Below are 26,881 nucleotides of genomic sequence, written 5' to 3' on the forward strand. Positions count from 1 at the left end.
TAATAGTATTGGAGAATGTATTCCGGAAATGTGGCAAGTGATCTCCGGAACGCAAGCCACCAAAGCTCGTTTAAAATGAACTAAAACTCTTTCACATGTAGCCCCACCCCAAATCCCTGCTGCCCTCGATTTCGATTGGAATCCGATCCCCGATCGCCAGCCTCATATGTAGTCCAGCATACCGCTTATGATCTCGAAGGCATCCCGAGCCGTGGGCTCGATGGCGCTGCTGGGCAGCAGATAGCCGTGCACTCCGTTGTCCGCCAGCTGAATCGTGTAGCTGAAGGGTATCCCGATCTCGTAGGCAGCAAATGCGTCCGCGCAGCCTGGAGAAGTCGAGGAAACCAAAGGATTAGCTAGTGTCATTCTCAATTATATTATAATGCATGGCAGCACATTAACAAATAATGTAGTGATAATATAGGCATAGTACGCACCCGATCGCTGTTCAATGAGATCGTTGGATGCGTCGACCTTATATCGGGATTTACTGCCCTTTTTGCGCAATCCATCGGTGCCCACCATCGCCACGTCCAGAAAATCGTCCAATCTTTCTGAATTGAATGTTGAATTGGCCTTGACCGGATAGGATATGACCTGCCCATAGGCCTGTAGGGAAATGTACATCTGCAAAAATCACATTAATATATAATTTATGTATGTATTACACATTTTTCTAAGCACACCTTTATCTGCGTCCTATAATCCATGAGGAATTCAGAGACTGCCTTGGTTTCCGGTTCGGAAAATGGCGCTGGGCCCGCGTAGAACTCGTTGCAGGGCGCCTTGGAGCTGCCCCTTTTGCCCCAATGATACAGCCAGTTCCTGTCCAGATCCACGCCGTAGCAAACCTTATCCGGACCCCGTTTTTGCTGGAGCCACGTCATCGCCGAGTCGAGAAGCCCACTGGGAGGCGGCGCCTGGTGCTGCGATCGCGACTTCTTCCAGAACCGATCGTACTCGTGGCTGTATGCATATCCGTCCGGATTCAGGACCGGCATTATGTACCAGGTGGTGTTCCGGATGAACTCCACGTCCACGTTGCTTTCTGTTGGGTAAACGTTTTCAGGTCTGTTTTTTATACATTTTAAGGTTTAAATTTAAGTAAATATATTAAATGGAAGTAAATATACATATTAATTGGTTAAATCAGAAAAAGAATACTTTTTTAACCGATCAACGTTGCCGCCGTCCCTCAACTCGAATCCCATTAGTTATTCCTTTGTCAGTCCGTTAGTATATTTGTAGGCCCAAAAATCGATAGTGTTAACAGCTTGCCACTTCGCCTCCAGTTGGAACAAGATCAGGATGGAGAGGCGAAGACCCCGAAAGTCCTCGCGCCAATACGTACGCTCCAAATCGAATCCCTCTGTGGGAGGAGGAGCAGCAGAGGGCAGTGGCTCATCATCGCCAGCCACCGCCAAAGCGCTTCCCCTTCAGCCAGACGGTAATAAAGCACCCACCATCACATCCCTTCTGGGCGGTCGTCTCAAAACCGTTTCCCGCATCGCAAGAGCTCCGCACAGCCTACAAGTTACCGAAAACCCAGGTGAAGGTGGGGCGCCACTCGTGTCCCAAAGGGAATCCGGTGCATCGGATTCGTCAGATGTAAATCCGGGAGTTATGGTCATTCCGGAGGCGGCCAGTCCCCGGGGATCGGCGGTGCACGGAACACACGCTAGTTTAATCTTCAGTGGCACGGCCAGAAACTCCGATAGTCCGCGGATATCGGAGGAAGTGGAAGAGGTATTCCAAACCTCCACATCCAATGCGCCTGCGGGGGGCAATCTGCGCTTTGATTCCACTCCCGTTGCTCTGGATAACAGTGGGGCCGGCAATATAAACTTCGCCCCGAACTCCTACTACGAGGAGATCAGGTACAGCACGCTATCCAGCGATGACAGTAACGACGCACGGGGACCGAGCAGTCAGAGTATGGGAGCCTGTCGCCGTGGCTGGACGCAGCGGCAACGTCAAACTACCTCTGGACCACGCGGCAGGGACACCCTGGGATTTGCCATCAATCTGGGCACCACTACTTTGGGCCATAACCGATGCAGCCTGGGCATTGCGTGCGATGAGGACTGTGGCTATGGAACTGGCTGTGATGCCGCATGCGGCGAGGCCCATGGCATTGATCCCGGCAGCTTTTTCCTTCCGGGAACCATGGGCAATGGTCCGTTGATATTGGCACCGGGTTCAGGAGGACCAGCTGCACAAAGCACCCTACGCGGAGCTCAGGGTGGAGGCTATAAGCCAGTTGGCGCCGGCCAGCGAGGATCCTTTGGAACTGATTTCGGAAGCGAGCAGCTGAACTTCATCATTACCTTCCTGCTGGAGGTCCTCGGTGTGCTAGTGTGAGTATACTCGTCTGTTCATTTATCCCTTTGATAAGCTTCGAAATCTTTCAATAGTTTCTTTGCCATCTGCACGATTACATTTTGGATTACTCTGGGCTATCATGTGGTCCAATTGCTGATGGACCTGAAGAACGCCGACCGCAACGTTCAGGTGGCGGTGGCCATTGTGTTCGGGCTGCTGCTTGTCGCCTTTGCCATTTCGCAGGTGACCAACCTCAGTGGTTCCTGCTGTCACTCACGGGATCGAGCCCGTTCCAGGACCAAATGTGGTGGCATTGGCTTCTTCCACAGATCCAGCAAGTCCAAGACCAAGCCCAAGAGCTGTGCCTCCAAGACCAAGAGCTGTGCTCATAAGCCGAAGATTAAGAAGGCCGCTACTTGTGGACCCAGCCTGGGCTTCCACTCGCACCGCAAGACGCGGTACACGGATTGCGAGGGACGAGCAATTTTCCTGAGCTCCAGGCGGTATGCTATTCCCACTGAGATGAAGCAGCCGCCCACCATTGTGCTCTGGATGCGCGACACACTGGCTCGCATGATGCAGTAACCGCCAAGGATCACGGCCCCACGTTAGACGCCAATAACAATTAAACTGACTTGAGACTGACAGGCGAGAACACCTACGTTTTGCCTGGAAACACGAACCATTCGACAATTTGCAGCAAATTTCAATTTGAATAAACTTAAAGAACAGACCTTGCAGAACTATACAATTGATCTTTATGATCTGGGTCGCCATTATGAAAGTCATTGAATTATTCCCATGTTTTGTTTGGAATTGATACCGACTGCTACCAAGAACTTGTTTGGAAATACTTACTGTTTGTTTTCATTAGTCGCAGCAATTCGGCAATCATCCAGGTGGCCGTCGCGGGTCCAATCCAGGCCAATCCCTGAGCACCAGCCTCGACGAACACGGCATTAGCCTGGCCCGACTTCCGCTTCCGCTTGGGTCGCTTGGTGGTGTGCATACCCTCGTGGTACGCCGCCGCCGTCGCTTGCTTGGATTCGATCTTCACCACAATTAGGGGTCGACCCTCAAAGGAACGACCGATGTGGATGAGCTCTACGAGCTGCGGGTGACGCATGCGCAGCGTCTCCAGATACTTGACAATCTCATCGTGATTGTGGTAACGAGTCCATGTCATGGGCGGTGGTACCGTCGGTCGCGGCTTCGAGGGACGAGTGGTTTGAAGGTAATCCTCTTTGGTCAGTTCGTAGGCGATGGCCTTGCCCACATCGAAAATGAGCACTTCGTGCGCTATGCCCTCGTAGTTAAGAGTGCCCTGAAAGTCCACGAGCATCTTGGGTGGCACCAGAACATCCGTAAGACCTCTGAAGTGATGAAAGCAGTAGAAATGATTTGGTGTAAATGGACTAATCTCTTAACTGATTATCAACGCGATTTGTTTGTAGCTTCAAGTCTGGCTCACCTGAGACTGGGACCCTTGAGCCAGTGCAACTTAACGCCGTCATCGCCCTTTTTGAACTCCTCCAGCGCACGAACCTGCTCCTCATCCTGCGGCTTTAGACGCCAGATCTGGTACTTGTCATAGCTAATGCGCCTGGGGATCTCCGGCCGCGAAGTAGTGGTTGTGGTGCTGGTGGTTCCCCTGGTGGTCATTCGAGTGGCCAGTGCCTGGAGGAGCGGATTACTGGTGCTCGTGGAGATGGCGCTGCCTGTGGAATTGACAATGTGGTGGGCCAGTATGCCAATCCAGTTCTGTGGATTCCTTAGTGGGTCCACGATGGTCAGGATGGGCACTTGGGCCGCCGCCGATGGTGTGTGCGTCGTTGTCGTCGTCGAGGTGGTCGACGTGGAGGTGGTGGAACGACGTCTAACCTTTCGCTTTGGCCGCGAATCGAACCAGCTGGAAAACCATTCTGTTCGTGGAGAAAATAAGTCATATATTGTGCCTGGGCTGTTTGTCTTTGGTTTTTATACATCTTGGCGGTGCAGAAAGCGTGAAGTAAAACGAGAACCCATTTGGGCGACCCTCACCGTTAGCCATTCAATTGGGATCAGGGGTTTCCCGTTTATCTTCCTGCTCATTCAGCCAATCTCCCCATTAAATGAACCACTCGAATAACCAGAAGCTAGCATGGCTCACTTTTAAGTGCACGGTAATTAGTTTGAAAACAATGTTAAAACAGCCAAATGTCTAAATTAGTGAATTGCCCAATCTAACGATGATTCCCTAAAATAACTAATAAATAACAAATCAACCATGAAGATGATTTCAGTGGCTCTATGTAGCATGACTGCTACCGTGGGTGCAGCTTAATCCTACCTAGCGTTTAAGCATTTGCTATGGTACTCACTGTCGTAGTCATCTTCCGCATCCGCCTCCGTGGTCGAGCCGAATCCGAACCAGGACTCCAGCCAACTGGGTGGCGCCTTGGTGGGCGTGGGCAATGGCACTGGCATGGTGGTGGTGGTGCTGCCGATCTTCTTGGTGCGTCGCTGCAGACCAAACCAGGAGCCCAGCCAGCTGCCCAGCGTGGAGGAGTCTTCTTCATCCTCGGAATCCACATCATCCGGCTCGGCATAGGCTTCATTGCTGTGGGCGCTGTGATAGAGGGTGTAGCTGGGGTACTTCGATACGGGCGGACTGACTGGGTCCTTGTCCTCCTCCTCGTCGGGACTGCCGAAGCCATCCATGAGCCGCGACATGGCCACTTGGACGGGGTAAAAGATCATGCGAAAGAAGCCGCCAATTCCGGAGTCCTCATCATCGTCGTAATCCTCATCGGAGTCCACTGGTCGCCTCTTGATGCGAATCTGCTTTTTGACCATGGAGTTTTTGGTGCTGTAGATGGCATCCTCCTCCTCGCTGCTCGATATGGTCGCTGTGGTCGTGGTTTCCTCCGCTACCATAGCTCCAAAGTCAGCGCCCTCCTCCGCGGAGCTGCTATCTTCTTTGAGATCACTGTGGGCTATTTCTGTGCTGCTGCTTGCATCGGGCTTCCTTTTATGCTCATTCTTGTGCTCGTCCTCGAAATAGTAGTCTTCATCCTCCTCCTCCCCCTCATCCTCGTAGTCGTCATCGGATATGAGCTCGAATATATCAAAACTGGGCAGCTCGGGTCTTCCGCGCTTGCGTTCCTTAATTTTCTGTTCCTGTTTTTGATTGGCCTTCATTGGAGCTTTGGGTGCTTCATCCCGACTGTGATTTCTGTGGAGCAGATGCACGGCGCTGGGTATGTGCAGTACGCCACCCGAGCTCGCATCTTTCTTCTGCGTGGATGGTGGTGTCTGCTGCTTGGTCTGCCGCCTTCTGGAACTTCCCTTCGGTGAGCGTCTTTTGGGAGTACTCACCCGTCGAGCTGCTACTCCATGCGGGGATCCTCTGGATAATATTGTCTTGGACTTCTTAGATACGACTTTCTGGGATCCTTTTGTAGATTCAGCTGTGACCTCTTTTTCAGCTCCCTCCGGTCCTTGAGATTTCCCTATTCCACCATTTTTAAGGCTACCCAAAGCGCGACGAGTTCTGAGGCGTGGTGTTCCAGAAGCGTCCATTTCGTCCTGGTTCTTCAAGGTACCTGCTTTTGGCAGTAATTGTTCCTTATTTACCCTAAATCTCCTAACAGCACTTTTCAGAACTCTCTTTTTTATCAGTGCCTTTAAGGAGGTATTCCTTTTTGGCTGAAGTGGTTCTGAAGTGGTTTCCGGCCCGGGCATGTCTTCCACCGAACGGCGGGTTCTGAGATTCAGTGGCTCATCCACTTGAAGCGGTCCCTGTTCTTCCAGGGTTTCACTTTCTTCCGGCGGCGCTGGGCCGCTTCTCAGCAGATTCTGGCTGAAGACATTTGAAGTGGCCAGTGTGGCATGGGGCATATGTGGTTTCTCCAGTTGCGTATAAGCCGGCGGTGGTCGCGTAGTGGTGGTGGTGGTGGTGGTGGTGGTAGGTCTCTTGCCCAGGATGATGGGCAAGGAGCCCTGCGGCCTCCTAGTATTATTTGTCCCATAGCCCGGCCTCTTTTTGATCACTTTAGTCTTGTTCTTTGGTTTCTTCTTGCGCTTCTTTCTACGCGTGTTTGGCCTTGAAGTGGTGCTGGTGGTGCTGGTGGTTGTGCTGCTTGTGGTGCTGCCCGTGCGGTGGGGCAGCTTGAGCAGCTGATCGGAAACATGGTCGATGGGTCCGCTGGTCACCATCACAGGCGGTGGTCGATAATTTGGATTGGGTAACTTGTTACTGGGCCTGGTCATTGGTTTCTTGGGCTTCTTCAGTCGAATGATCTGCGGCCTGGCGGTGGTGCCACCATGATGCACTGGATTCAGCGTGGATATGACCGTACCCGGCGGAATCGACTGGCATTGCTGTTCATATTGCCGCCGCAGTCTCTCCATATCGGCATCGTACTGCGCCTTTGACACATAGATGGCAATGGTATTGCTATCGTTGCGACTTTGGGTGGGCACCAGACTGGGACTCTGACCCACTCCCACTTGGCTAATGGCGTAGACAATGCCGGTGGTTGGATGGGTGAAGTATATGGGAAACGTGGTGCCATTGCCGGCTGACTGCGGCTTCGTTTGGGGCTTGTGCGAAAGATTCGGCTCCTTGATCTCCAGCAGCTCGCTCTGCACATGAAACTGATCGGATATGGTGGATCCCGATTGGTTATCCTCCACAGACTCAAAGACATATGGCTGGGACGGCGCCTGCTGCTGATCCTCATCGAACAGCTGGAAATCCAGCTCTGGCGGCTCGAATCGAATAGAGGTCTGATGCTGGTAGCGCGGCACAAAACGGCGATCTTGGGCGCGACGCTGGAGGAGATCGCGACCCCACCCTTGGCGCACCAGGCTGTCGAACTCTTCGGCACTCGGATGATAGCCAAAGTCGATGGCCCCCGCGGGATGGACGACGACCACAACCAGAAACACAACCACGACAACGATCAAGTGCACAACGGGCAACCCAGTTACCATGTCTAATGCTCGCCAATCTGACGTTATCCACGACCACGAAATGACTATGACTGTTTGGCTGCGCGGCTGGTTGGCAAATGAAACAAGCCCCAAGTCGCGGGCCCAACTCAGCCGGTCGGAGAAAGCCCCGTCTTCAGGCCCCTGTTTCGGCCACTTGGCTTTTGGCCCGTAACGCTCCTCCTTCTCCTCCTCCTCATACTCCTCCTCTGCCTCTCTGGCGCTCGGAGCCCCAGCCGTAACCCCAGCCCGTCGAACGTTCTGGCCGCCAGTTAGCTGTTAGCTGGTAGCCCAAGCAGCCAACCAACCAGCCAGCCAACTATCTTCTTAACTGGCCTTGCGACAGTTATCGAGCCATGCCAAATTGCCGATCTAATCGCCAATGGGGCACACATGGGTTAAGTGCTGGAAAAATTATGGAATCGACAGTACGGCGAAGATAAATAGATAACGCAAGTCTTATTCTTGGATTTTCTATATAGTACTCATTAATAATGTTGCACTGAAATGTATCACCTAAGCGTATCGAAAATAAATGCTATATTAAGCACAAGTCTATACGCCAAGTTTTTTTTTGGTAAAACTCAGATATTAGCTAGTATTTTTGTTCAGTGTGAGCTTCAGTGGCCCTCATGCGATGCGGCTTAATGGAGGCACGCATCCCAGCAGATGGGATCAGCCAGCATGCGGTGGCGATCTCGGCCAGGTCATTTGCATATGTCATTTTATATGTAGTGCGGGGTATATAGTGGCTAGAATGTCGTGCTTGGAGACCCACTTCTTGCCCATCTGGAGGATTGGGCGCCGGAGGTGGGCCAACAGGTCGGACTTGTCCAGCGGTGGGCGCTCGTGGGGGAGGCGGTGGGGCCGGGGTCCAAAAGCCGACATTAAATGGCTGGCAGTGACAACAATTCAATTCGATTGCCCATCCAATCGGCCAACTGCCTTCGGGCTAAAATGGAAGTGCTGGAGAAAATAAATTACAAGAAATCGCGTATTAGTATGTGGGAGAAAACATAATGTATTACAATTCAAATAAATAAATACAAATTATTAAATGTTATTTTGTATTTGTATGTGCCTAAGCCAAAAAAGTGGCTCATAAATCTTTATTTGGCCATTACACTTATCCGGGCTGCAAATCTGAGATTTGCTTTCGAATACGGTGACAATGGCGTGAAGTGACTTGGAACAGGCGCAGTTTGAGTTAGGAGATAGGAGATCGGAGATCGAGATTCCGTCTCGGATATGGCGACCATGTCTAAGTCTGGAGACTACTCTTCGTATCTTTCACTTTCTACGCATTCTGCAATTAAATCGCAGCTTTTGTTGGTTTTTTGGTTTTACTTTGTTTTTTTATATTTCATAATTTGTTGCTGCTGGTGACTTTCGCCGAGGGGCGGTGGCCCCGCCCTCAAATCAGATATGTCTATATGTCACTGGGTAATTACCAGCACTAAGACAACATTATTCTCTGGTAGTACGGACTTACTGGAGCGTCACTAAAAAACGTTTAACGTTTCGAATGGACGAAACGCTTTGAAAACGCCTCAAGCGAATAAAAGGGGGTCGTCTGTCCGCATGACTTTTAATAACAATAATGCACTGAATAATATAAACAAAAGCCGCCGTCGCCGGGCAAGAGACAGCCAAATAAAAAGTAACATTTTTAATTGCTAGTTTTCGTTTTAGTCGGCGATCTAAACGGAAGCCAAGCATGTCAGGTTCTCCTTAAGTACGAGTATGTACACCGATGTCTAGATATAGAGGGGTACGATTATATCGTCTATAAGGCAGAAGCAGAACTACTTGCTTTGGATGAGTTAAGAGGTTGAAAGCGAAAGTCACCTGGCATGAGAAAGGGGCTACCTTCTACCAAAGACACTAGAATAATAAGACACTAGAATAAAAGGATGAAAAACAGGACAAAATACGCTTCAAATACGTTTCGGGCATTTTATAGGCTTTATTTAAGACAATTTTTACTACTCACCTTAAAGACCTCACTATTTCACTCACTAATATAATTGGGACAAAATTAGGACAAAAAAAGTAGCACTTCACTCACTGCTCGACCGGTAAGAGAGATTACTTGAACTATTTTGCGACTCTAAATTTGAAGACATGCCTTACAGTCCTCACTAGAACTAGTTGGGAATTATAGGGCTACAAGAAAATATTTTTCCCAAGCAAATATTAAAAGCGGCAATAACTATGTGTTCCGACAGTAAGTTAAACATTCTTCAGGCTTTAATTAAGACAATTCTTACTACTTGGTGGAAGTAACACATACACTACATACATACATGCATACACATACATACATACATACATACATACATACATACATACATACATACATACATACATACACACATACATACATACATACACACATACATACATACATACATACATACATACATACATACATACATACATACATACATACATACATACATACATACATACATACATACATACATACATACATACATACATACATACATACATACATACATACATACATACATACATACATACATACATACATACATACATACATACATACATACATACACCAGTAAGAGAGATTTCTTGAAATATTTTTTGACTAAATTAGAAGACATGCCTTACAGTCCTCACTAAGTACAAGTACTCGTTGGTAAAAAGTAAGAACTCGAGTTTTGGATTGCCTTGATATGATAATTATTTAATTACATCATAGAATATTACTGAATATTGCGGCTGCATAGTGCAAAACCAATGTATGGCCGTTACGCATCTTATTATTCTAGTGTCTTTTCTTATACCTTCTTTGATTTGATGTCCCCCATCTCCCGCCATGGTTTTCCTTAAAATAGCTTTGCTGAAGTTCGACGACATGCAAAGGAAAGCAATCCATTTGTATTTTCATAGCTAACACGTTTTATTCATTTGTATTAATATATTTTCGTTTTATTTTGAGGAATTTATAAAGCATTCAATATTCCTTCGAGCTGAACTTTGAATACCCTATACGTATACATGTCTAAGTAGCCCAAGAAGTATATCTTAATTACTAATGCAACTTCAAAAGAAAATACTTCATTTTAAAACTGTATTCAATGCTTTTCAAAATTTACGAATATGTTCCTAAGACCCAGATTGAAAAGGTGTTTATCTTTCGACAGAGTATTGCGAACATTAGTGCGTATGTATATCTGCGATCCGCACATGTTCTGTCTAAATTGTATTCGTCATTGGGTCGGCTGACCCAAAATGTGATTCTTTTTATATTCAAACCATACAGCCATACACCCAGCCACGCATCATTCGAAGAAAAGGCGCATCATGCCAAATCGGAGGACATTGTTCGATCTTGTGGGGTGGCACATGTGTATAAGAATTCGTATCTATGGAATTATGGACTCATCGGTGTGCTGCCCATCTATTTTCAAGGCCAGGGACAGGGTTTCAGGGTCGGTTTGGCGCTTCTTTGTGTTCTGAGGTCGCCGCCCGTCTCCAATTGAGCGATCTGCTCAAATAGTTGCCTGGCGTCCCGCGATAGAGACCCATGGGGAGGAATCTACACTGCAGGAAATGGGAAAATAATAATAGAAATAATATTTTAATAATCAACTAATGGTGAATGGTAATGGTAATGGTACTGCACAATTTGTGTTTAACAAGCCAAATTGTTTTTCTCGCTGTGCAAATTTATTACTGGGTTTCTTTGTTCTCCCACCGCCTTTTGCTTTAATTTATTTTTATACAAATTAATAATAATAAAGCACAAATTAAACGGTCCAAAACCCAAAGATGATTGGACTAAATTACTTTAACTAATTACCAGCATAAATGAACCATTTGTATTTCTTATAATATAATAAACATAGTTTGTGGCACAGTAATGTTGTATCGTCATTAGTTGCTTAAAAACACACAGTCTTGGTAAAAATAACACCCTTTTACCTCCTTGTTAGCCTCCACATCTTGATTAACTAGCAAAGTTTCGAGTTGGTTATCTTTTTATTTGATTGTTTCATTCATTAATTGACTTCATTCACTTGTGGAAGCGCCACCTATAGGGCGCTATGCGCACTATGCAGTTTAATTATAACAGCTGATCGACAACCTGTTGGTGTTCAACTGTCTCTTTTGCACTCCCATGTGTCGCATTATTTCGTAATGAGCCAGTGAAGGAGTGAACGAGCGCGAGTGTGAGAATTGAGGTGGAGATGCTCTCTTCCATCTCTTACACTTGGAACAATTTTTTATTTTGGATCCTACGAATCAGTTGTAAATATGTATAAATGAATAAAACTAATCCAATTATGCAACGCAGAAACTAATGTATGTTTTAAGTAAAAAAAACTTTTTTGGAAAATGTATATTCTTTTAATTTTAACACATTACAGGGCATTTAGGGTTTGGTTATCTCCAGCCGACAAGTGAATAAATTAGTTTTTTCATTAATATTTCATTAGATCTTTTATTGATTGCGCACTTTTCTGCGAGTGTACTCCCATCTGTCTCACTCCCACTCGCGGGCCGTCCGAATAACCAAACGATTGTTGCCGGTCGTCAGTCTTGAATTTTTCGTGGAGCGATTAACACACAGTGAACACAGATCACCAAAGGCTACAAATCTAACCGCATCCGCATCCTCAGAAAACCAAAGACAAAAATTAGATCGGTGACCAAATGCAGGCTACGAAAATAAATCATTAAGATCAAAAACAGACAAATTACGTGCGTGTTTCTTCATTTATTTTTTTTTGTTGATTTTTTTTGCTTCGTTTGTTTTGCTTAATTTTTTGACCGACTTCTGGGACAAGAACAACATCAAGAGCTACAACAACATGGATACAGAGGTGTGTAATTAAATTGCAATGGTTAAATTTAAGACACATGCCTAAAAAAAGAAAACCCGAAACGCAAAAAGTGAAACCCCGAAAAATAAAAGGGCCGAAAAAGGGGAAACCTAAGAGAAATAATTACGACGCACAACAAAAAACGAGTTAATTTTGCCGGTTGTCAAACAACAACAAAAACTCAAATGCAAAGCAAAAACCGTAAACCAAAAAAATAAAAAATTCAGTAAGCCCAGACAACTTCTTTTGGCAAAACCAAAGAAATTCAAGTGCAAAGTCAAACAAAGAAAAAAGCAAAATCAGGGGCGGGCGGAGTTTTTTCAGAAGGGGCTGGTTAATTGAGATAGGCCAGCTTAATAACAGCAATTAGCCAATGGAACGTGGTATAAAAATCATAGAATAAACTCATTAACTATGCAAATAGTTGTATAAACATCAGTGCAATTTGAATGAGGTGGAATACTAATTATTCTGATTACAACTGTTTAATCTGACGAACTTAAAAATAAAGATAATTAATGGAAGTAAAATAATGGTAATCCATAATATTAAAGGTTTTTCCACAATTTTATTCAGTAAGTAACTTAAATGAATCTAATAAATTAAGATATTATGGCCATTGGCATCAACTTCCGCTAAACGAATTCATTGATTAGTGCGAAGTTCCTGCTTATCTGTTGGCTTCGATTTATGGATTTGCTGGCACTTATCTTCGATGAAAGATTGCCCATGAATTATGGCAGCCAAACCCCCTGCACTTTTGCCCAGTTACGCCTGAGGTGTTCGCCTTTTTTTGCAATTCGAAAATGCAAATGATGAAAAATGTAAAATCACACACTTTTATGCTTGATCAAGGTCAGAACTTGTTCTGCACGAGACACCAATCACTATTTTACTTCTATACACTCAGCAAAACCATACGCAGCCTTCAATGGATTTAGAAATATAAAGAAATAGTAAAAGAAAATTCTTAAAAATAATTATAGAATATGAAGCATAAAATTACAGCCTTGAGCGATTTTGAGACAAACTGTAAATATTAGAAAGAAAATTACGATTATCTTTTAAAGATTGGATAGCATTTACAAAAATGTATATCTCTCAATCTGTAAGTAACAAATTTCGCTGTCCTAAAAGTAGATCTCACATGTAATGAAATTTTTTTTCCAAATGCATTTGTATGGCGAACAAAAGCTTTGCCAATAAAAGCCAATCAAGGTTCCCTTTGAGCTCGTCAGATTTCCGTTCCGGCAACATTAATAAAGGAGAAATTAAACAATTTTGTTTGTTGTGTTGCCTCCAAGTGCAGTGAACTCTCGACAGAGCGACCAGACCACCAGAACCCCACGCACCATCAGATGTGGAAAATTTTCCACTCGCAGACATTGCTCAATTCGAGAAGCAAAGCGTACAAAAATGAGGAAAGAAAAAGAGCAAAAAAACATAAGGGAAATGGGACCGCACATAAATAATATCTCTGCGGCCCTGTTGACAGTTTGCCAATGGGGCTGTCATGGGTTAAGCGGGGGGTTTTCGCGGGTGGGCCATTCCACGCACTCGAGACTGCAGGGAGACTATCTGGTCTTATCTGTCTTAAATTGCCGGCATGCCCACGTCTGCTTTTCCACGGTAAATGTCTGGTCTAGATTAAAGTGGACGCTGTTCAAGGGTAGTGTATCGACGCCTCTCCATATCCATGGCCTACCTCTATAGTTCCTACACGTGCAACCTTAAATACCCTAGTAATAATAACTTTCTCACTGCTGAAATCCTGAATCTTCAGAGTCTTGCCTGCATATTCTTCCTTTTTATGCACACTACTTTCTAGCGAGGCCGCCATAATAACAATTACAATTTATACTTCGTTTTAACTACTCTAACTGCCGATAAGCAACGAACTAAGCGTCTGGATGTACACAAGTCATGCCAGCAATATAGTTGCGCGAAGCACCCTATTAAATATCACGTATACGTCAGGGGCGCCATGTCCTCCAGTAGATTGCGTATACCACATGTGAGACGACGATAATCTAACGAGGCCCAAATGAATGGCAGCGAAAGCAAAATCAGTTTGGCGATAAGTAGCTCGGTATTTACGACACTTAATACTCACTTAGACCCCTTCATAGATATACACAATGTATACTATATTTATTAGGTAGCTGGCAACAGGTATTGAAAAACACTCTGACACTTTCGACAACTTCATGTGTCCAACTGACAAAGTGGCCAATAAATCATGCAGTCATCCATCTTAGTCAATGTATCATGTGCTCAATATTGCAGTCGTAATTCGTTGATAACATACTAATCGACTGCAATTTAAATATTGTGAATGAACGTGGGTTTCTCCTGTACGTGTTTATGGTGATTTTTTGATAAATAACAAGAAAACGTGATGGGCTTCTATTGCAAGGCGAATTTGTAGATTATTGAAACATAATATCAATGTATTATGAGAATGTATTATCAAAGTTCAACAAGGCCCCTTAACAGGAGTAAGTATTTTATAACAATGTTAACTACTTTTTGAGATTATCCACTAATTTCAATAATACCCATTCAACCTCAATGGGTTCTGCTCGAGGCAGACACGTGATATAGGTATAGATATAGATAGAGATATCGGTGGGTCTATTGGTCTGTTTGGCAGTAGTTCGGGTTCATTCAAAGGCCACTTATCTGGGCGACACTATATATAGATAAAGATAGAGATTGCATTTATTTTGCTTTGTATTGGGCTTTTATGAATCCGTTTAATTGGCTTTGATTTAGTTTGTGGCCATATTTATGGCCATTGGACTAACCAGTGCCAAATCATTGGCATTCTTATCACCCAGATGGGGTGAACTTTTCCATCTGTCGCACTGGATGGAAATCCCCCATTCAATTTATTGCAGTGGGCACTGAGTTGTGAAGTCATGTGCTATTCTATATACTCGTATTTCCACGAGCTGATCTGTGATTCCCCCGGATAAGATCTCCGTCTTTGAACTTGATCATGGAGATTGACAGGCGGAAACACTCCAGAGGTTTGCGTTTTTATCGGTCAATTAAAACCCATCAACCATTCCTGCAAATAGGCGTTTATATGATGTATGCTTTTAATTGAAATGTAAGCTTTTGTTTCATATTTTCGCTTCTTGGCATCAATGAAATATGCATTATAAAACCGAAAGACGCCAGCTCAACTAGACAAAAATCAGACGGCAACAGTTCCGAGACAGGAAACTGTGGAGGGAGGAAACACAGGTGAAACGGCGGGTGGCGGTGCAGCAGCCAAGGTCCCCAAGGAACAGGACCACGATGCGGAGTACCATCCGCCCACAAGGTATGACTGCTTGTGGCAAATCATCGATCCAACTGCCTGCTTCCCGTAACCAATCTGAAAACACCCACACCCACTGACAACCTGCAAATTTACAATTACAATTAACTCAAGCGTCAATCCTACTAACCTCTGAGGGAGCTTTAGATCTAAGAGTATATTACACAGCTCCCAATTGAGTACTCCCAGCCAGAACTCCTGCTCTAACCAACTAACCTGCCTGCTACAATTACCCTGCTCCAATCGATCCTGACTCACAGCTTTTAAATTACCAGCAAAAAGCAATTATTCACGTTCCTACAATAAAACCCATCATCGCAAGCCCCAATGATTCCAGCTTCAAGCAAGATCAACAGTAACCAACAGTAACCAACCATCCATAAGAAAATGTAAACCACCATTGGCAACCCGAAAATCCACTTCCCCAAACCCGAAACATTTAGGATATCCAGTAACCCCATAACATATATATCTGCAATTCCACCTAAACGATCCTGAATCCCAGCTTTGTACTAACCGTGATCCCCACTAAAGCCCTCCCAAGTGCAAAGACTAACGGAGTCATAACACCAACCCATCAGTGGACCGCCTAACCTTCAGCTCCTCCATAAGTTAGCCCCAAGCCCCAAGATGATCTGTGTTCGTGTAATTCAAGCTATCTGGAGACCATCGTGCACTTGTTCAAGGGCAACATTGGACCGGGTCTGTTCGCCATGGGAGATGCCTTCAAGAACGGAGGTCTGCTGGTGGCCCCCATCCTCACTGTGGTCATAGCAGTGGTGTCCATCCACTGCCAACATGTCCTGGTGACCTGCTCCAAGAGGATGCGCGACCTTAAGGGGGAGACCGTATGTGCGGACTATGCCCAGACTGTGGAGCAGTGCTTCGAGAATGGGCCGCCAAAGCTGAGGGGCTGGTCCCGAACGATGGGTCGACTGGTGGACATATTCATATGTGTGACCCAGTTGGGCTTTTGTTGCATATACTTTGTGTTCATCAGCACGAATCTGAAGCAGGTGAGTTTGGTTTGCGGTAGAAGGAGATTGGACAAAACTGATGACATAGTCTTGGATTGCCTTTTCCAAAGATACTGCAAGCCTACGATATCGACATGAATGTCCATCTGGTGATGCTGCTGGCCTTCGTACCCGTTCTCCTCAGTTCGCTGATCACGAACCTCAAGTGGCTGACCCCCGTCTCCATGTTCGCCAATGTTTGCATGATCCTGGGCCTGGCCATAACACTGTACTATGCCCTCAAGGACGGACTGCCGGAGGTGGAGGAACGCGCCCTCTGGACGAATGGCTCCCAGCTGGCTCTCTTCTTCGGCACCGCCATCTTTGCCTTCGAGGGCATTGCCCTGGTGATGCCGCTGAAGAACGCCATGCGAAAGCCACACCAGTTCGAGCGACCCTTGGGTGTGCTCAATGTGGGCATGTTCCTCGTCTCCGTCATGTTCATGTTCGCCGGATCCGTGGGCTACATGAAGTGGGGCGAGCAGGTCGGCGGAAGTTTGACCCTCAATCTGGGCGATACCATGTGAGTGGGGCTGTCTTGGCTGCGGCACCTGCATATATCACACGATTCTATGTGACCCTTCACCATCCACAGACTGGCCCAGGCGGTCAAACTGATGGTGTCCGCTGGAGTTCTGCTCGGCTATCCTCTGCAATTCTTCGTGGCCATCCAGATTATGTGGCCAGGTGCCAAGCAAATGTGCGGCATCGAAGGACGATCACTGTTTGGAGAGCTTGGCTTCCGCACTTTTATGGTCCTGGTGACTCGTAAGTATCCGGCATGAGGGACCACTTTGAAAAGAGGATATCTGACAAGGTTCTCCTGCAGTTGCCATTGCGGAAATGGTACCGGCCCTGGGACTTTTCATCTCGCTGATAGGAGCACTATGCTCAACGGCCTTGGCCCTGGTGTTTCCGCCAGTCATCGAATTGATCTCAATGAGTGAGCTGAACAAAGGACCGGGCACCTGGATTTGCGTGAAGAACCTCGTCATTCTGGTGATGGCTTTACTGGGCTTCTTCACTGGCTCCTACGAAAGTCTCAAGCAAATTGTCAAGCACTTCGGGGAGGAGGAGGTGCACTGAGAATGAACCAACTATTGAAGACAACATCGAAAACTAAAGATCCCCATCAATGGCAGAAGTCTTTCAAGAACGGATGCATGAAATTATCATCATTGTAGTCTTCCCAGGTGATCAAGCAATATAAAACGCAATGGCTCAATTAAATCAACCTAGTAGTTACAAAAATGTAGTTTAGAGTGACTACTCCTACAAACGCCAAAATTACCATACAATATCATATGCACAACAAACTCAGGACTCCGGCGCGAAATACACGATGAATATTAATGACCACCAGAAAATCGATTTGAGGAGAAACACAATGATTAACGATCTTCGAGTTTTGAGATGAGTAATCAGTTAGGATGCCTTACACAAACAATACAGGAAAGGCAGACGAATTTATTAAGACGAAATGATATACCAAACCTCAATAAATTAAAGCTTTAAAGATAATGAAAAATTAACGACAAACATTTAACGACCATAATTTTAGCAATATTGTCACATTATAAATTATAAACATTATAAATCCTTAATTACTTACATAAAACCATAAATGCTTGCGAATTTATCATCAACAACAAAAAAACCCATTTATAAATATATATGTATATACATATAGGGAAGTGCCTTCTTTTGTGTCTTAGTAAGCGTGCAGCGCATTTTACCTACTATATTTTATTGTTTTTTTAATAGATATTAAGTGAGAATAAACAATGTGACGTCCATTTTGACGTCATCGCAACATGACAAGAACTTGACAGATGTGTTTTTGGGGATTCGACTACTTAAAAGAGCAGACTAACAATGCTTTTGGATCGGAATGGATTTTCGATACCAGAGGAATGTGCAGTATATAATGCGCGGTATATTTATACCATGCTAACAGCGCCCTTCTCTGCGCTTCTCACTGACTCCAGATAAATAACAAATAGTATACTTTTTATTGCCATAGAAAACGTGCGAAAAAAAGTAGTAATAAAATGTGTAGTATATTATGCGCGGTATATTTAATACCATGATAACAGCGCCCTTCTCTGCGCTTCTCACTGACTCCATCTAAGTCACAATTAATATACTGAATCAGAAATCATTTGTGGCTTTTTATTGTCATAGAAAACGTGCGAATAAAAGTATTAATAAAATGTGCAGTATATTATGCGTGGTATATTTAATACCATGCTAACAGCGCCCTTCTCTGCGCTTCTCACTGACTCCATCTAAGTCACAATTAATATACTGAATCACAAATCATTTGCAGCTTTTTATTGCCATAGAAAACGTGCAAATTAAAGTAGTAATAAAATAAATGAGCCGAATACTAATAAAGTCGTGGAACAGGTTGCTTGAAACTGTATTAAGCTGGCAGCCAAAATAAATTCGCAATTATACTCCAAATTAGTTTTGACATTGACCCGGTTTCTGAAGAATCGATTGCATTCTGATAGATATCTCATACGTCTGCGGACTTTCGTTTTCATCTGGAGCAAACTGGTTAAGAGCCATACCGGGAATCATATATATACCTCCCCGTATGGGAATTACACTAATCTAATCCGATCCGAACCAAATCAATCTAATCGAAACCGTTCGAACCTTCAACTCGAACGATGAATCAAACTGCAGGCAATGTCGTTGGATATGCATCGCGGTAGCCAGGAGCGCACCAAAAAAAACCTTTATTGTTAAGATCATATGAGCATAAAATAGAGAGATACTAATAGTGGGCAAAATACAATAACATCAGGAACCAAATAATTGAAAAAAAAAGTAATTAAGGTTGCTAAGCAATGAATCATACTTAAAGTTTATTAACGTCGTATGATTTCGTTATGATCGTTGTGATCTAGAAAATATCTTACCCCCTCAAGCGACCCTGCTGTTTGTTATGCATTTGTTTTTCGTACCCCTTATGTAATCCAATTGCTGAATTCCGATTCCGTCAACATCGATCGATCGACTGGTTCGTTGATTGGAAGATTGGAAGAAGTGAGATGCAGCAAGCGACCGGAGAACTTTGATTCCGTGCAATTCATTTAACTGGCGCTTCTTCAATCAAGGCGGTAAATTTCCGTGCGTCTTCCAATTGCAAGTACCGTGGGGCTTCAGGGGGTTAAGGTAAAGGTGTAACGATCACGAATGCGGTGCGCCCTACGTTCTTATATGGATTATCTGTAAAATATTCATGCTACGCCCAAGAATTCGATGCGCTGGACACGTGCCGTGTAGAACCGCACCGAGAACCGGATTCCGTAATCCGGAATGCGGCCGGATCGGATCCTGGAACCTGATCGAACCACTTCCGGCCGGAAAAGAGAACAAAAACACCACTACAAAAGAATTTTAAATTTATATCAGTGTACTCAAATGTCGTGACGCAATCAACGTTAGCGTTACGATGCCAACATTTTACTCTTAAGATACAGTCGCATAGCGAACAGCGAGCAAATAAATAAATTAACTAACTTTGAATGATGAATGACAACATTTTTACTGCCCACAAATGTACGTCGTCATAAACGAGCAGGAATATAAACGAAATACGATGGGTTTTCTGTAGCAGTTTATATATTTTAAATAGCTGTGTTTTACAAAAAATATTGCCAGCCATACACACAACTACTGAACATTTTTAAGCTCGTACTTAAACTACGTTGCTCATTTATTTTAGTTTAAGTGCACTTAGTTACAACTAATTACTTCGTTGCAATCACGTGTTGGAAACAATATGGATTTAATTTCTACACAAGCTGTAAACTCGTTTCATGTAACGTTCCCAAGCGAACAATAAATAAATAAACAATTTAGAGCAGTATGTTTTCTGGTTACTATTATGGAGTACAACAAAAATCAAGCTGGTGAACGAGTGCGTTTTTAGAGATCAGTTAAGCGATTTTAATTAATGGAGAAACTACAAGAGTTACACATTATATAATGAGAATAAAACAAATCGGCAATAAAAACTCAAACTCACGTTTATTTAAAATGCCTATGTAATGAAAACGTTGAATTAGTGATTCCATTCCATAGATTTAACATTTTGCCTGGTACGGCAATTAATAAAAATGATTAGCATGAATTAGAAACAATACTTAATTCAATTAATTAGCATCATTTACCTGCATGTTTCGTCCACTTTATTTTGTTTTGTTTATTCTCTTAATTTGACTTAATCTGAAAATCCACATGTGAATAGAAACTGGAATTTTGTATTTATTGAAGTGCAATAAACTTTAGCTTGTTTCAGAAATATTTTTCCATAAGTGGTTTACCTTTTTAAAAATTCTACCTTAGTCTGCAGATTTATATAACCCATTGAGCCATGACGACAACTTATCTTTTATCGATGAGTGATTGCCTGCAATTTATACATAACATATATTACAAGGTGTAACTATTTATATTTTTATCGCAATGCATCGGTTCAATGCATTTCCTCCGTAATTTTCCACTGAAGAGGGAAAGTGATTTCTTAACACCTTGGGTCCATTATCGATTTTACGATCGGAACTGATCTAACACTCCCCAATCGCCCACGCATTTTAACCCCTTACTTTCAGCTGATCTTCTTGACTTTATCAAAATAATTGCACAGTTTGTTAATACAGCAGTAATGCCTATTTGAACTTTAAATTGCTAGAGTATATGAAATATTCTTACAATTTATTTTACACAATTCTTTTAAGACTGATGAAGAGGGTGTTTTTTTTGATTTCGTTGCGAGTGCAGGGGGTTAAACGTTATGCGCCTTTTTGCATCGCTCACACAGACAGACGCCCGCTCTTTATTTTTATTATATTGTTTTTAGTTTTGTTTTATTTCTGCCGTCCGACTTTTGCCTTTTGCAATTTTAGCTTTTCGACGCTGTTGGCCAACTCGAGCATTGAGTCTGGTTTGAGTTCTTGCCGTGAGCGGTCCTACATTTTGTGCGATTGCGGCGATTCACAGAAACACCCGATATACGCGATATACCCGATACTTGTACTCAATAACCAGCAACAGGTGATTATCGCCGAACGATCGAATAATTAATGTTCAATCAAATCAAATCGCTAATCGCGATCGGCGTAACTAATGCTGCAAAGTCTGTGCTACGAGCAAGTGTGTCTAGTAATCATAATTATGATTGCAGTGCATACTGCTTTCTGGATTTGTGAATAATTAAGTGTTGTGGCCTTGGCGTGTTAATTATTTTTTTTTACCATTCCGGTTGTTAAAAGTGTTTTGTTTACTCACCCCTGAGATCACGACAATAATTAGTTTTTTTATATTCAGTGTGCGCTACAAGAATGGATATTCGTAGGTTTTACGCTCGTAAATTATAGATGAGTAAAAAAAAGTGCCTTTGAATTTCATCAGGGACTAAGTGAAAAATGTTTTGCATTTTGTAGCTTGTACAGATTTTTTTTGGCTACTTGTTAACCGTTAAAAAATTGAATTTTAAATCGTAGCCACTAAAAATATGCTAATTTTGGTAAAACACAAAGATCCGCTGAGGAAGCAATCAAATGTTTGTGATTTTATTAGCTTTGTCATTGACGTGAAGTGGTCTAAAAACGATGTGAATTATAATGAATTGAGCGTATTTAATTGGCATTCAGTTTTTCATGCGACTTAGCGCGTAGCCAATGGTAAATCTTTTATCATATGTGGCAGCATTTTAAATGCCACGAACTAAATTTATTATTTTATTGATTGCCTATAGGTTCACATATAAATAAATTGAAAAATGTAATAAATTTAAATATTCATTTGTTTATTATTTGCACCATAAAGCTTTGCACTTATTAAATCTTCGAGCGAGACTGAAATAATATTGGTTGAAACGTTGAAGCACTGTTCAATAGTTGTTCTTATGTATGTGGGCCTACCTAGGGTTAATGCCAAAGATAATGCCAAAGAGAGACCTAACTGTGCTTTATCGTTCTCTGACCATCCTTCTCGCTCCCCCGCGAGAACGCAAGTACCGTTAAAGCTTGCCGTGAAGAGAGGTTTTTTCACAATTTCCCATTTAATCCACAGCAACAGCAGCGCAGCGAACAAAAGGCGATCGAAGCAGGTGGCGAAATGGGCAGGACACTGGAAATAACCGGAAGACAGAGCGAGAAGAACGTGGAGAAGAGTCTGGACAAGAATCCGGAGCGCTTCACGGAGAAGGGTGCGGAGAAGCTGGCCGAGAAGGGGGACGATCTCGAGAACGGCGATCCGGTGCGCCGGCGTGGCCACGAAACCAGCGAACTGGAGGCGGCCACGCATCTCTTCAAGGGAAGCGTGGGCGCCGGACTCTTCGCCATGGGCGATTGCTTCAAGAACGGCGGATTGGCGGGCGCCACCATCCTGCTGCCCATCATTGCGGTGATGTGCGTCCACTGCGAGCGCATGCTGATCCGCGGCTCCGTGCTGGCCGTGGAACGGACGCCCGGCGTGGACTTCCTCGACTATCCGGAAACGGTGGAGAAGTGCTTCGAGCACGGGCCACGCCCACTGCGGAAAATGTCGCGCGTGATGAAGCTGGTCGTCGAAATGTTCCTCTGCGTCACGCAGTTCGGCTTCTGCGCCATCTACTTCGTCTTCATCACGGAAAACCTGCACCAGGTGCGTAAAAACCATTACACGTTATCTAAAGAAAAATGTTGTATTTGTTTAAATTAAAAAAAAATTATCAAAAAATTAATATGCCATCGCAAAGCTCTGAAAACGGGTTACATAACATAGTAAGTGCAATTTACTACGAATGAGTTAATACACTTCTGCACCTAAAATAGTAATACAAGCCACACAAATGTATGAACTTAATATTTAAGTATTTTGGAGAGCTGAAAAAGTATGATTACTGCATATTTGAAATATGTTTTGCGATTACTGGTTGACTCACATCATATTTAGATATTTTACACATTTTCTGGAACAATCAGTAGAGGCATAAATATTAGAAAATAAATATATTTTTAAGCAGTAATATGTATTTGTTGCATCCAGGTCCTCCAGCAGAACGGCATCGACATCAGCATGAGCATGGTGATGCTGATCACCCTGCTGCCGGCGATGATTCCCTCGCTGATGACCAACCTGAAGTACATCTCACCCGTGTCGCTGTTCGCCAACGTGGCCCTGCTCTTCGGCCTGATTGCCACCTTGACCATTGCCTTCTCGGATGGACCCATGCCGCCCGTTGGGGACAGGCACCTCTTCACGGGCGGAGCCCAGTTGTCCCTGTTCTTTGGCACCGCCCTGTTCTCGTACGAGGGCATCGCCCTGATCCTGCCGCTCCGGAACTCGATGCGCCGCCCGGAGAACTTCAGCTCCCGCTTCGGAGTCCTCAACTCGACGATGTTCTTCACCACGGCCCTGTTCATCTTCACCGGATTCGTGAGCTATGTGCGCTGGGGCGAGGAAGTCGCCGGCAGCATAACACTGAATCTGGTGGTGGAGGAAGTGTAAGTAGAGCCACCAAGTGGGGCCAAGTGGCAAAATATTGACTTTATTTTATATCTGTGCAACAATTTACAAGCGATATTCAATTTACTGATTGCATTGCAGATTCTCGCAGGTGGTGAAAGTGATCGCTGCACTGGGTGTTTTCCTAGGCTACCCCATCCAGTTCTTCGTGATGATGAAGATCCTGTGGCCCCCACTAAAAAGGTCCAACAAGTGCGCTCAAAAGTATCCCATTACTATGCAGGTGTGCCTTCGGTTCTTCATGGTGATGATGACATGTAAGTGGATATGCAAATATACAAATTACATTTGAATTGGGAATGGAATCCAAGTCATTCCATCTGTATTAAGTGATTATTGCTATGCATTTTACGCCATTCAGAATCTCCTTGACATATGGTTTTTCCAGTTGGCGTTGCGCTGGTCGTTCCCAAGCTAAATCTGTTCATCTCGCTGATCGGAGCACTGTGCTCCACCTGCCTGGCCTTCGTGATTCCGGTGCTGATCGACTTCGTGACGCGGGCGCAGGTTCCCAAGGCGCTGGGGGTGTGGTCCTACATCAAGAACATACTCATCCTGACGGTGGCCGTGCTGGGAATCGTCACTGGCACCTACCAGAGCATCGTGGAGATCGTCAAGGAGTTTAAGTAGGCCTAAATCGCTAGCAGGTACTTGTTGTACATAAATAATGCTGTCATTCCGTGAAACTATGTGAATGCTTTGCCCTGCTCTACTGTAAGATTAATTTGTGTATTTTTCCACTACTTTTTTTGTTTTTTTTTTTTTTGTTTTTGTTTTGTTGCTAGTTGTAAGCTGTGCATTTGTGCGTATGTATAAAGAAATGTTTGGCACCAAAAACGAAACGAGGCATAAAGAAAAATGATCTGCAGCTATAACCCATTTTAATGATTGATTACCAATGAGGCTTCGATTGTGTGAGAGCCTGCAAATGATCGCTAACACCATATGTAATAAATGCTATTCATCGATTTTATAAATATAGTGAGATTTTCATAAAGTATTAATTAGCATGCAGCAAACAATGTTTAACATTAAGTTCGCTTACAATGTGAATATGCGCTTTTGAGAGCGTTTAAATCAATAAACATAACATAATTTCCACAAGGAATTATACGATTTAATACTTTCAAAACAGGTTACTTGAAAACTTCTTGCTAGTAATTGCTAACAAAATCGGCAGTATATTAGGAAGTCTACAACTTATAGTCAATAATCAATTTATACAGTCAATAATAAATTTATACACTTGTGTATTATAACTTCTTTATTCACGGTCCCGAGAGACTCTTCCCCATGAACTTCTTCTTGGCAAAGGATAGCCACCACTTGCTCGGCGCTCCATTCTTCGTATCGAAGACCTTTTCCACCAATCGGATTCCGGTTTCCTGTCGCAACTGCTGGAAATACTGACGCATAAGCTCCGGATTGTCGGGTTTCGTGTATATACCATTCAGCGGGAAGCCTGCATCGCCGGGTATATCGAACGACGAGGTGGCCAGCCTATGGAGCTCCTGCTGACCCTGATATTTCATTGTGCAGTGGACCAATCGCTTCAAACACTCCGTGATGTAGAGCGTTATGTAGATAAGCACCCTGTCCACTTCCGACTGCGATTAGATATACATATAACGTATGGTATATACAGAAACAATATTGTAAAATATAGGACATGGACATATTTATAAAAACTTTTCAGAGTTGGAAGGCTCCAAACTTGCAAAGCTAATTTAAGATCTTAAGAAGAAATAATTTAATTTAACTAAACGCTTTTGGCTATGCATTTTCTTAAACAAACTTCTTTAAAAACTTTTCTTAAAAAAACTTAAAAAAAACTTCCAAGCTTGCAAAGCTAATTTAAGATCTTAAGAAGAAATAATTTAATTTAACTAAACGCTTTTGGCTATGCATTTTGTTAAAAAAAAAAATGAGTTATTATATACATGACATGTAAAAAAGCAAACTTGGAAAACCATAAACCAAAGCGGTAAAAACAAAAAGTCAACTCTTATCAGGTTGATTGCAGTGACATATTTCTACAAATACAAGCGGCGAGATAGGGCATTTGTTTTAACATTATTAAATTGTCTTTAGCTAGGCTTAAATATTGTTTCAAAATATTTTACACGTTGTGCCACCTTCCTAATGAATCTTTACTTTAAAATTAGAATTAAGAATATCACTTCGCTTTACCTCTGGTGCTCATTTCTTTTTTCGGCTACCAACCTTAACTTCGTATGTGCTGAAGAAAATGTTCGACTTCCAGTAGTACAGTGACTCATCGATGATGTCGTTGGGAATGTCAACATTGGGCGCTGGTCCTGGGACTTTAGTGCGTAGCGGTAGAATGGCCATGTTGCCCACCGAGGCTTGGTAATCCGTAATCTCCGAGTGGAACGCCTGTGCGATCCATGTAAAGAAATGGGCGGTTCAATTCACGGTTTTGTGGGTCAATTCATTTGCGGACATTTTGTTAGGAAACTACTCATTTGCAGCTGCGTAAGGCGATGTGTTTTACTCACCGGCATTTCTATTATTTCTGGCTTGTTCTTCAACTGTTCAAAATAATGGAAAAATCCAGTAATGATGATTTATTAGTGCTTCCTAGTGATGTGAAAACGTTATCTTTTTTGATGTTGAAAAAACGGGCAATCGGCGCTTATATGAACTGGTTCAGGGTTGTTTTGGAATTATTTGTAAATTTCACATTCTTAAAGGTATTATTAATATAATTTAAAGTGACTTGCAAGCAAATTGTATTACACAATTTCCTCGTGTGCTTATAAAACGCAATAGAAAGGTTATAATTTAAACATATGGTGTATTTCTATTTATTTATGTCAATTTTATTAAAGTTGAAG

At 43.5% G+C, this 26,881-nt stretch overlaps 5 protein-coding genes across 8 annotated transcripts; 3 read left to right on the forward strand and 2 right to left on the reverse strand.

Annotated features, from left to right (window-relative positions):
* Positions 1-27: 27 nt before the first annotated feature.
* LOC6550075 lies at positions 28-7,364 on the reverse strand. The gene is made up of 6 exons (XM_001977489.3): positions 4,683-7,364; positions 3,794-4,244; positions 3,181-3,695; positions 687-1,048; positions 438-627; positions 28-326 (listed from the first exon to the last, which is right to left on the reverse strand). The coding sequence occupies exons 1-6, from the start codon at positions 7,297-7,299 to the stop codon at positions 163-165; spliced, it is 4,299 nt and encodes a 1,432-aa protein (XP_001977525.1). The 5' UTR covers positions 7,300-7,364; the 3' UTR covers positions 28-162.
* LOC6550076 lies at positions 1,235-3,057 on the forward strand. Its single transcript, XM_001977490.3, has 2 exons — positions 1,235-2,357; positions 2,415-3,057. Exons 1-2 carry the CDS (start codon positions 1,309-1,311, stop codon positions 2,905-2,907), a joined length of 1,542 nt encoding a protein of 513 aa, XP_001977526.1. The 5' UTR covers positions 1,235-1,308; the 3' UTR covers positions 2,908-3,057.
* Positions 7,365-11,893: 4,529 nt separating the features above from the next.
* Positions 11,894-25,277, forward strand: LOC6550078 (proton-coupled amino acid transporter-like protein CG1139). Of its 3 annotated transcripts, none has more exons than XM_026981951.1 (5): positions 11,894-12,152; positions 22,587-23,159; positions 23,544-24,001; positions 24,105-24,280; positions 24,412-25,277. In XM_026981951.1, the coding sequence occupies exons 1-5, from the start codon at positions 12,141-12,143 to the stop codon at positions 24,651-24,653; spliced, it is 1,461 nt and encodes a 486-aa protein (XP_026837752.1). In that variant the 5' UTR covers positions 11,894-12,140; the 3' UTR covers positions 24,654-25,277. The 3 variants fall into 3 exon arrangements, with proteins under 3 accessions (XP_026837752.1, XP_001977528.1, XP_026837751.1); XM_001977492.3 differs by lacking the exon at positions 11,894-12,152 and adding an exon at positions 21,444-21,566; XM_026981950.1 differs by lacking the exon at positions 11,894-12,152 and adding an exon at positions 21,642-21,665.
* LOC6550077 (proton-coupled amino acid transporter 1) lies at positions 12,066-18,090 on the forward strand. The gene is made up of 6 exons (XM_026981953.1): positions 12,066-12,152; positions 15,332-15,483; positions 16,136-16,496; positions 16,568-17,019; positions 17,092-17,264; positions 17,326-18,090. The coding sequence occupies exons 1-6, from the start codon at positions 12,141-12,143 to the stop codon at positions 17,580-17,582; spliced, it is 1,407 nt and encodes a 468-aa protein (XP_026837754.1). The 5' UTR covers positions 12,066-12,140; the 3' UTR covers positions 17,583-18,090.
* On the reverse strand, positions 25,269-26,677 carry LOC6550079 (actin-related protein 2/3 complex subunit 3). 2 transcript variants are annotated; one of them, XM_001977493.3, is made up of 3 exons: positions 26,543-26,677; positions 26,247-26,420; positions 25,269-25,630 (listed from the first exon to the last, which is right to left on the reverse strand). In XM_001977493.3, exons 1-3 carry the CDS (start codon positions 26,546-26,548, stop codon positions 25,292-25,294), a joined length of 519 nt encoding a protein of 172 aa, XP_001977529.3. In that variant the 5' UTR covers positions 26,549-26,677; the 3' UTR covers positions 25,269-25,291. The 2 variants fall into 2 exon arrangements, with proteins under 2 accessions (XP_001977529.3, XP_026837755.1); XM_026981954.1 differs by lacking the exon at positions 26,543-26,677 and having other exon boundaries at positions 26,214-26,339.
* Between the last annotated feature and the right edge of the window lie 204 nt (positions 26,678-26,881).

This window comes from Drosophila erecta, unplaced genomic scaffold (assembly GCF_003286155.1).
Source record: "Drosophila erecta strain 14021-0224.00,06,07 unplaced genomic scaffold, DereRS2 tig00000126-arrow-pilon, whole genome shotgun sequence".
Lineage (NCBI taxonomy): Eukaryota > Metazoa > Arthropoda > Insecta > Diptera > Drosophilidae > Drosophila > Drosophila erecta.

What these genes read in the sequence shown, in the direction of transcription:
- LOC6550076 (XM_001977490.3), top strand. Translation starts at nt 1,309, where the DNA reads ATGGAGAGGCGAAGACCCCGAAAGTCCTCGCGCCAATACGTACGCTCC. An exon ending in GAGGTCCTCGGTGTGCTAGT is followed by an intron (nt 2,358 to 2,414) that starts GTGAGTATACTC and finishes ATCTTTCAATAG; the next exon opens with TTTCTTTGCCATCTGCACGA.
- LOC6550075 (XM_001977489.3), bottom strand. Translation starts at nt 7,299, where the DNA reads ATGGTAACTGGGTTGCCCGTTGTGCACTTGATCGTTGTCGTGGTTGTG. An exon ending in TGCGGAAGATGACTACGACA is followed by an intron (nt 4,245 to 4,682) that starts GTGAGTACCATA and finishes CTCCACGAACAG; the next exon opens with AATGGTTTTCCAGCTGGTTC. An exon ending in CTCAAGGGTCCCAGTCTCAG is followed by an intron (nt 3,696 to 3,793) that starts GTGAGCCAGACT and finishes TCATCACTTCAG; the next exon opens with AGGTCTTACGGATGTTCTGG.
- LOC6550077 (XM_026981953.1), top strand. An exon ending in CTCAATCTGGGCGATACCAT is followed by an intron (nt 17,020 to 17,091) that starts GTGAGTGGGGCT and finishes CACCATCCACAG; the next exon opens with ACTGGCCCAGGCGGTCAAAC. An exon ending in TTTTATGGTCCTGGTGACTC is followed by an intron (nt 17,265 to 17,325) that starts GTAAGTATCCGG and finishes GTTCTCCTGCAG; the next exon opens with TTGCCATTGCGGAAATGGTA.
- LOC6550078 (XM_026981951.1), top strand. An exon ending in AATCTGGTGGTGGAGGAAGT is followed by an intron (nt 24,002 to 24,104) that starts GTAAGTAGAGCC and finishes ATTGCATTGCAG; the next exon opens with ATTCTCGCAGGTGGTGAAAG. An exon ending in CTTCATGGTGATGATGACAT is followed by an intron (nt 24,281 to 24,411) that starts GTAAGTGGATAT and finishes TGGTTTTTCCAG; the next exon opens with TTGGCGTTGCGCTGGTCGTT.
- LOC6550079 (XM_001977493.3), bottom strand. An exon ending in TCAGCACATACGAAGTTAAG is followed by an intron (nt 25,631 to 26,246) that starts GTTGGTAGCCGA and finishes ATCTAATCGCAG; the next exon opens with TCGGAAGTGGACAGGGTGCT.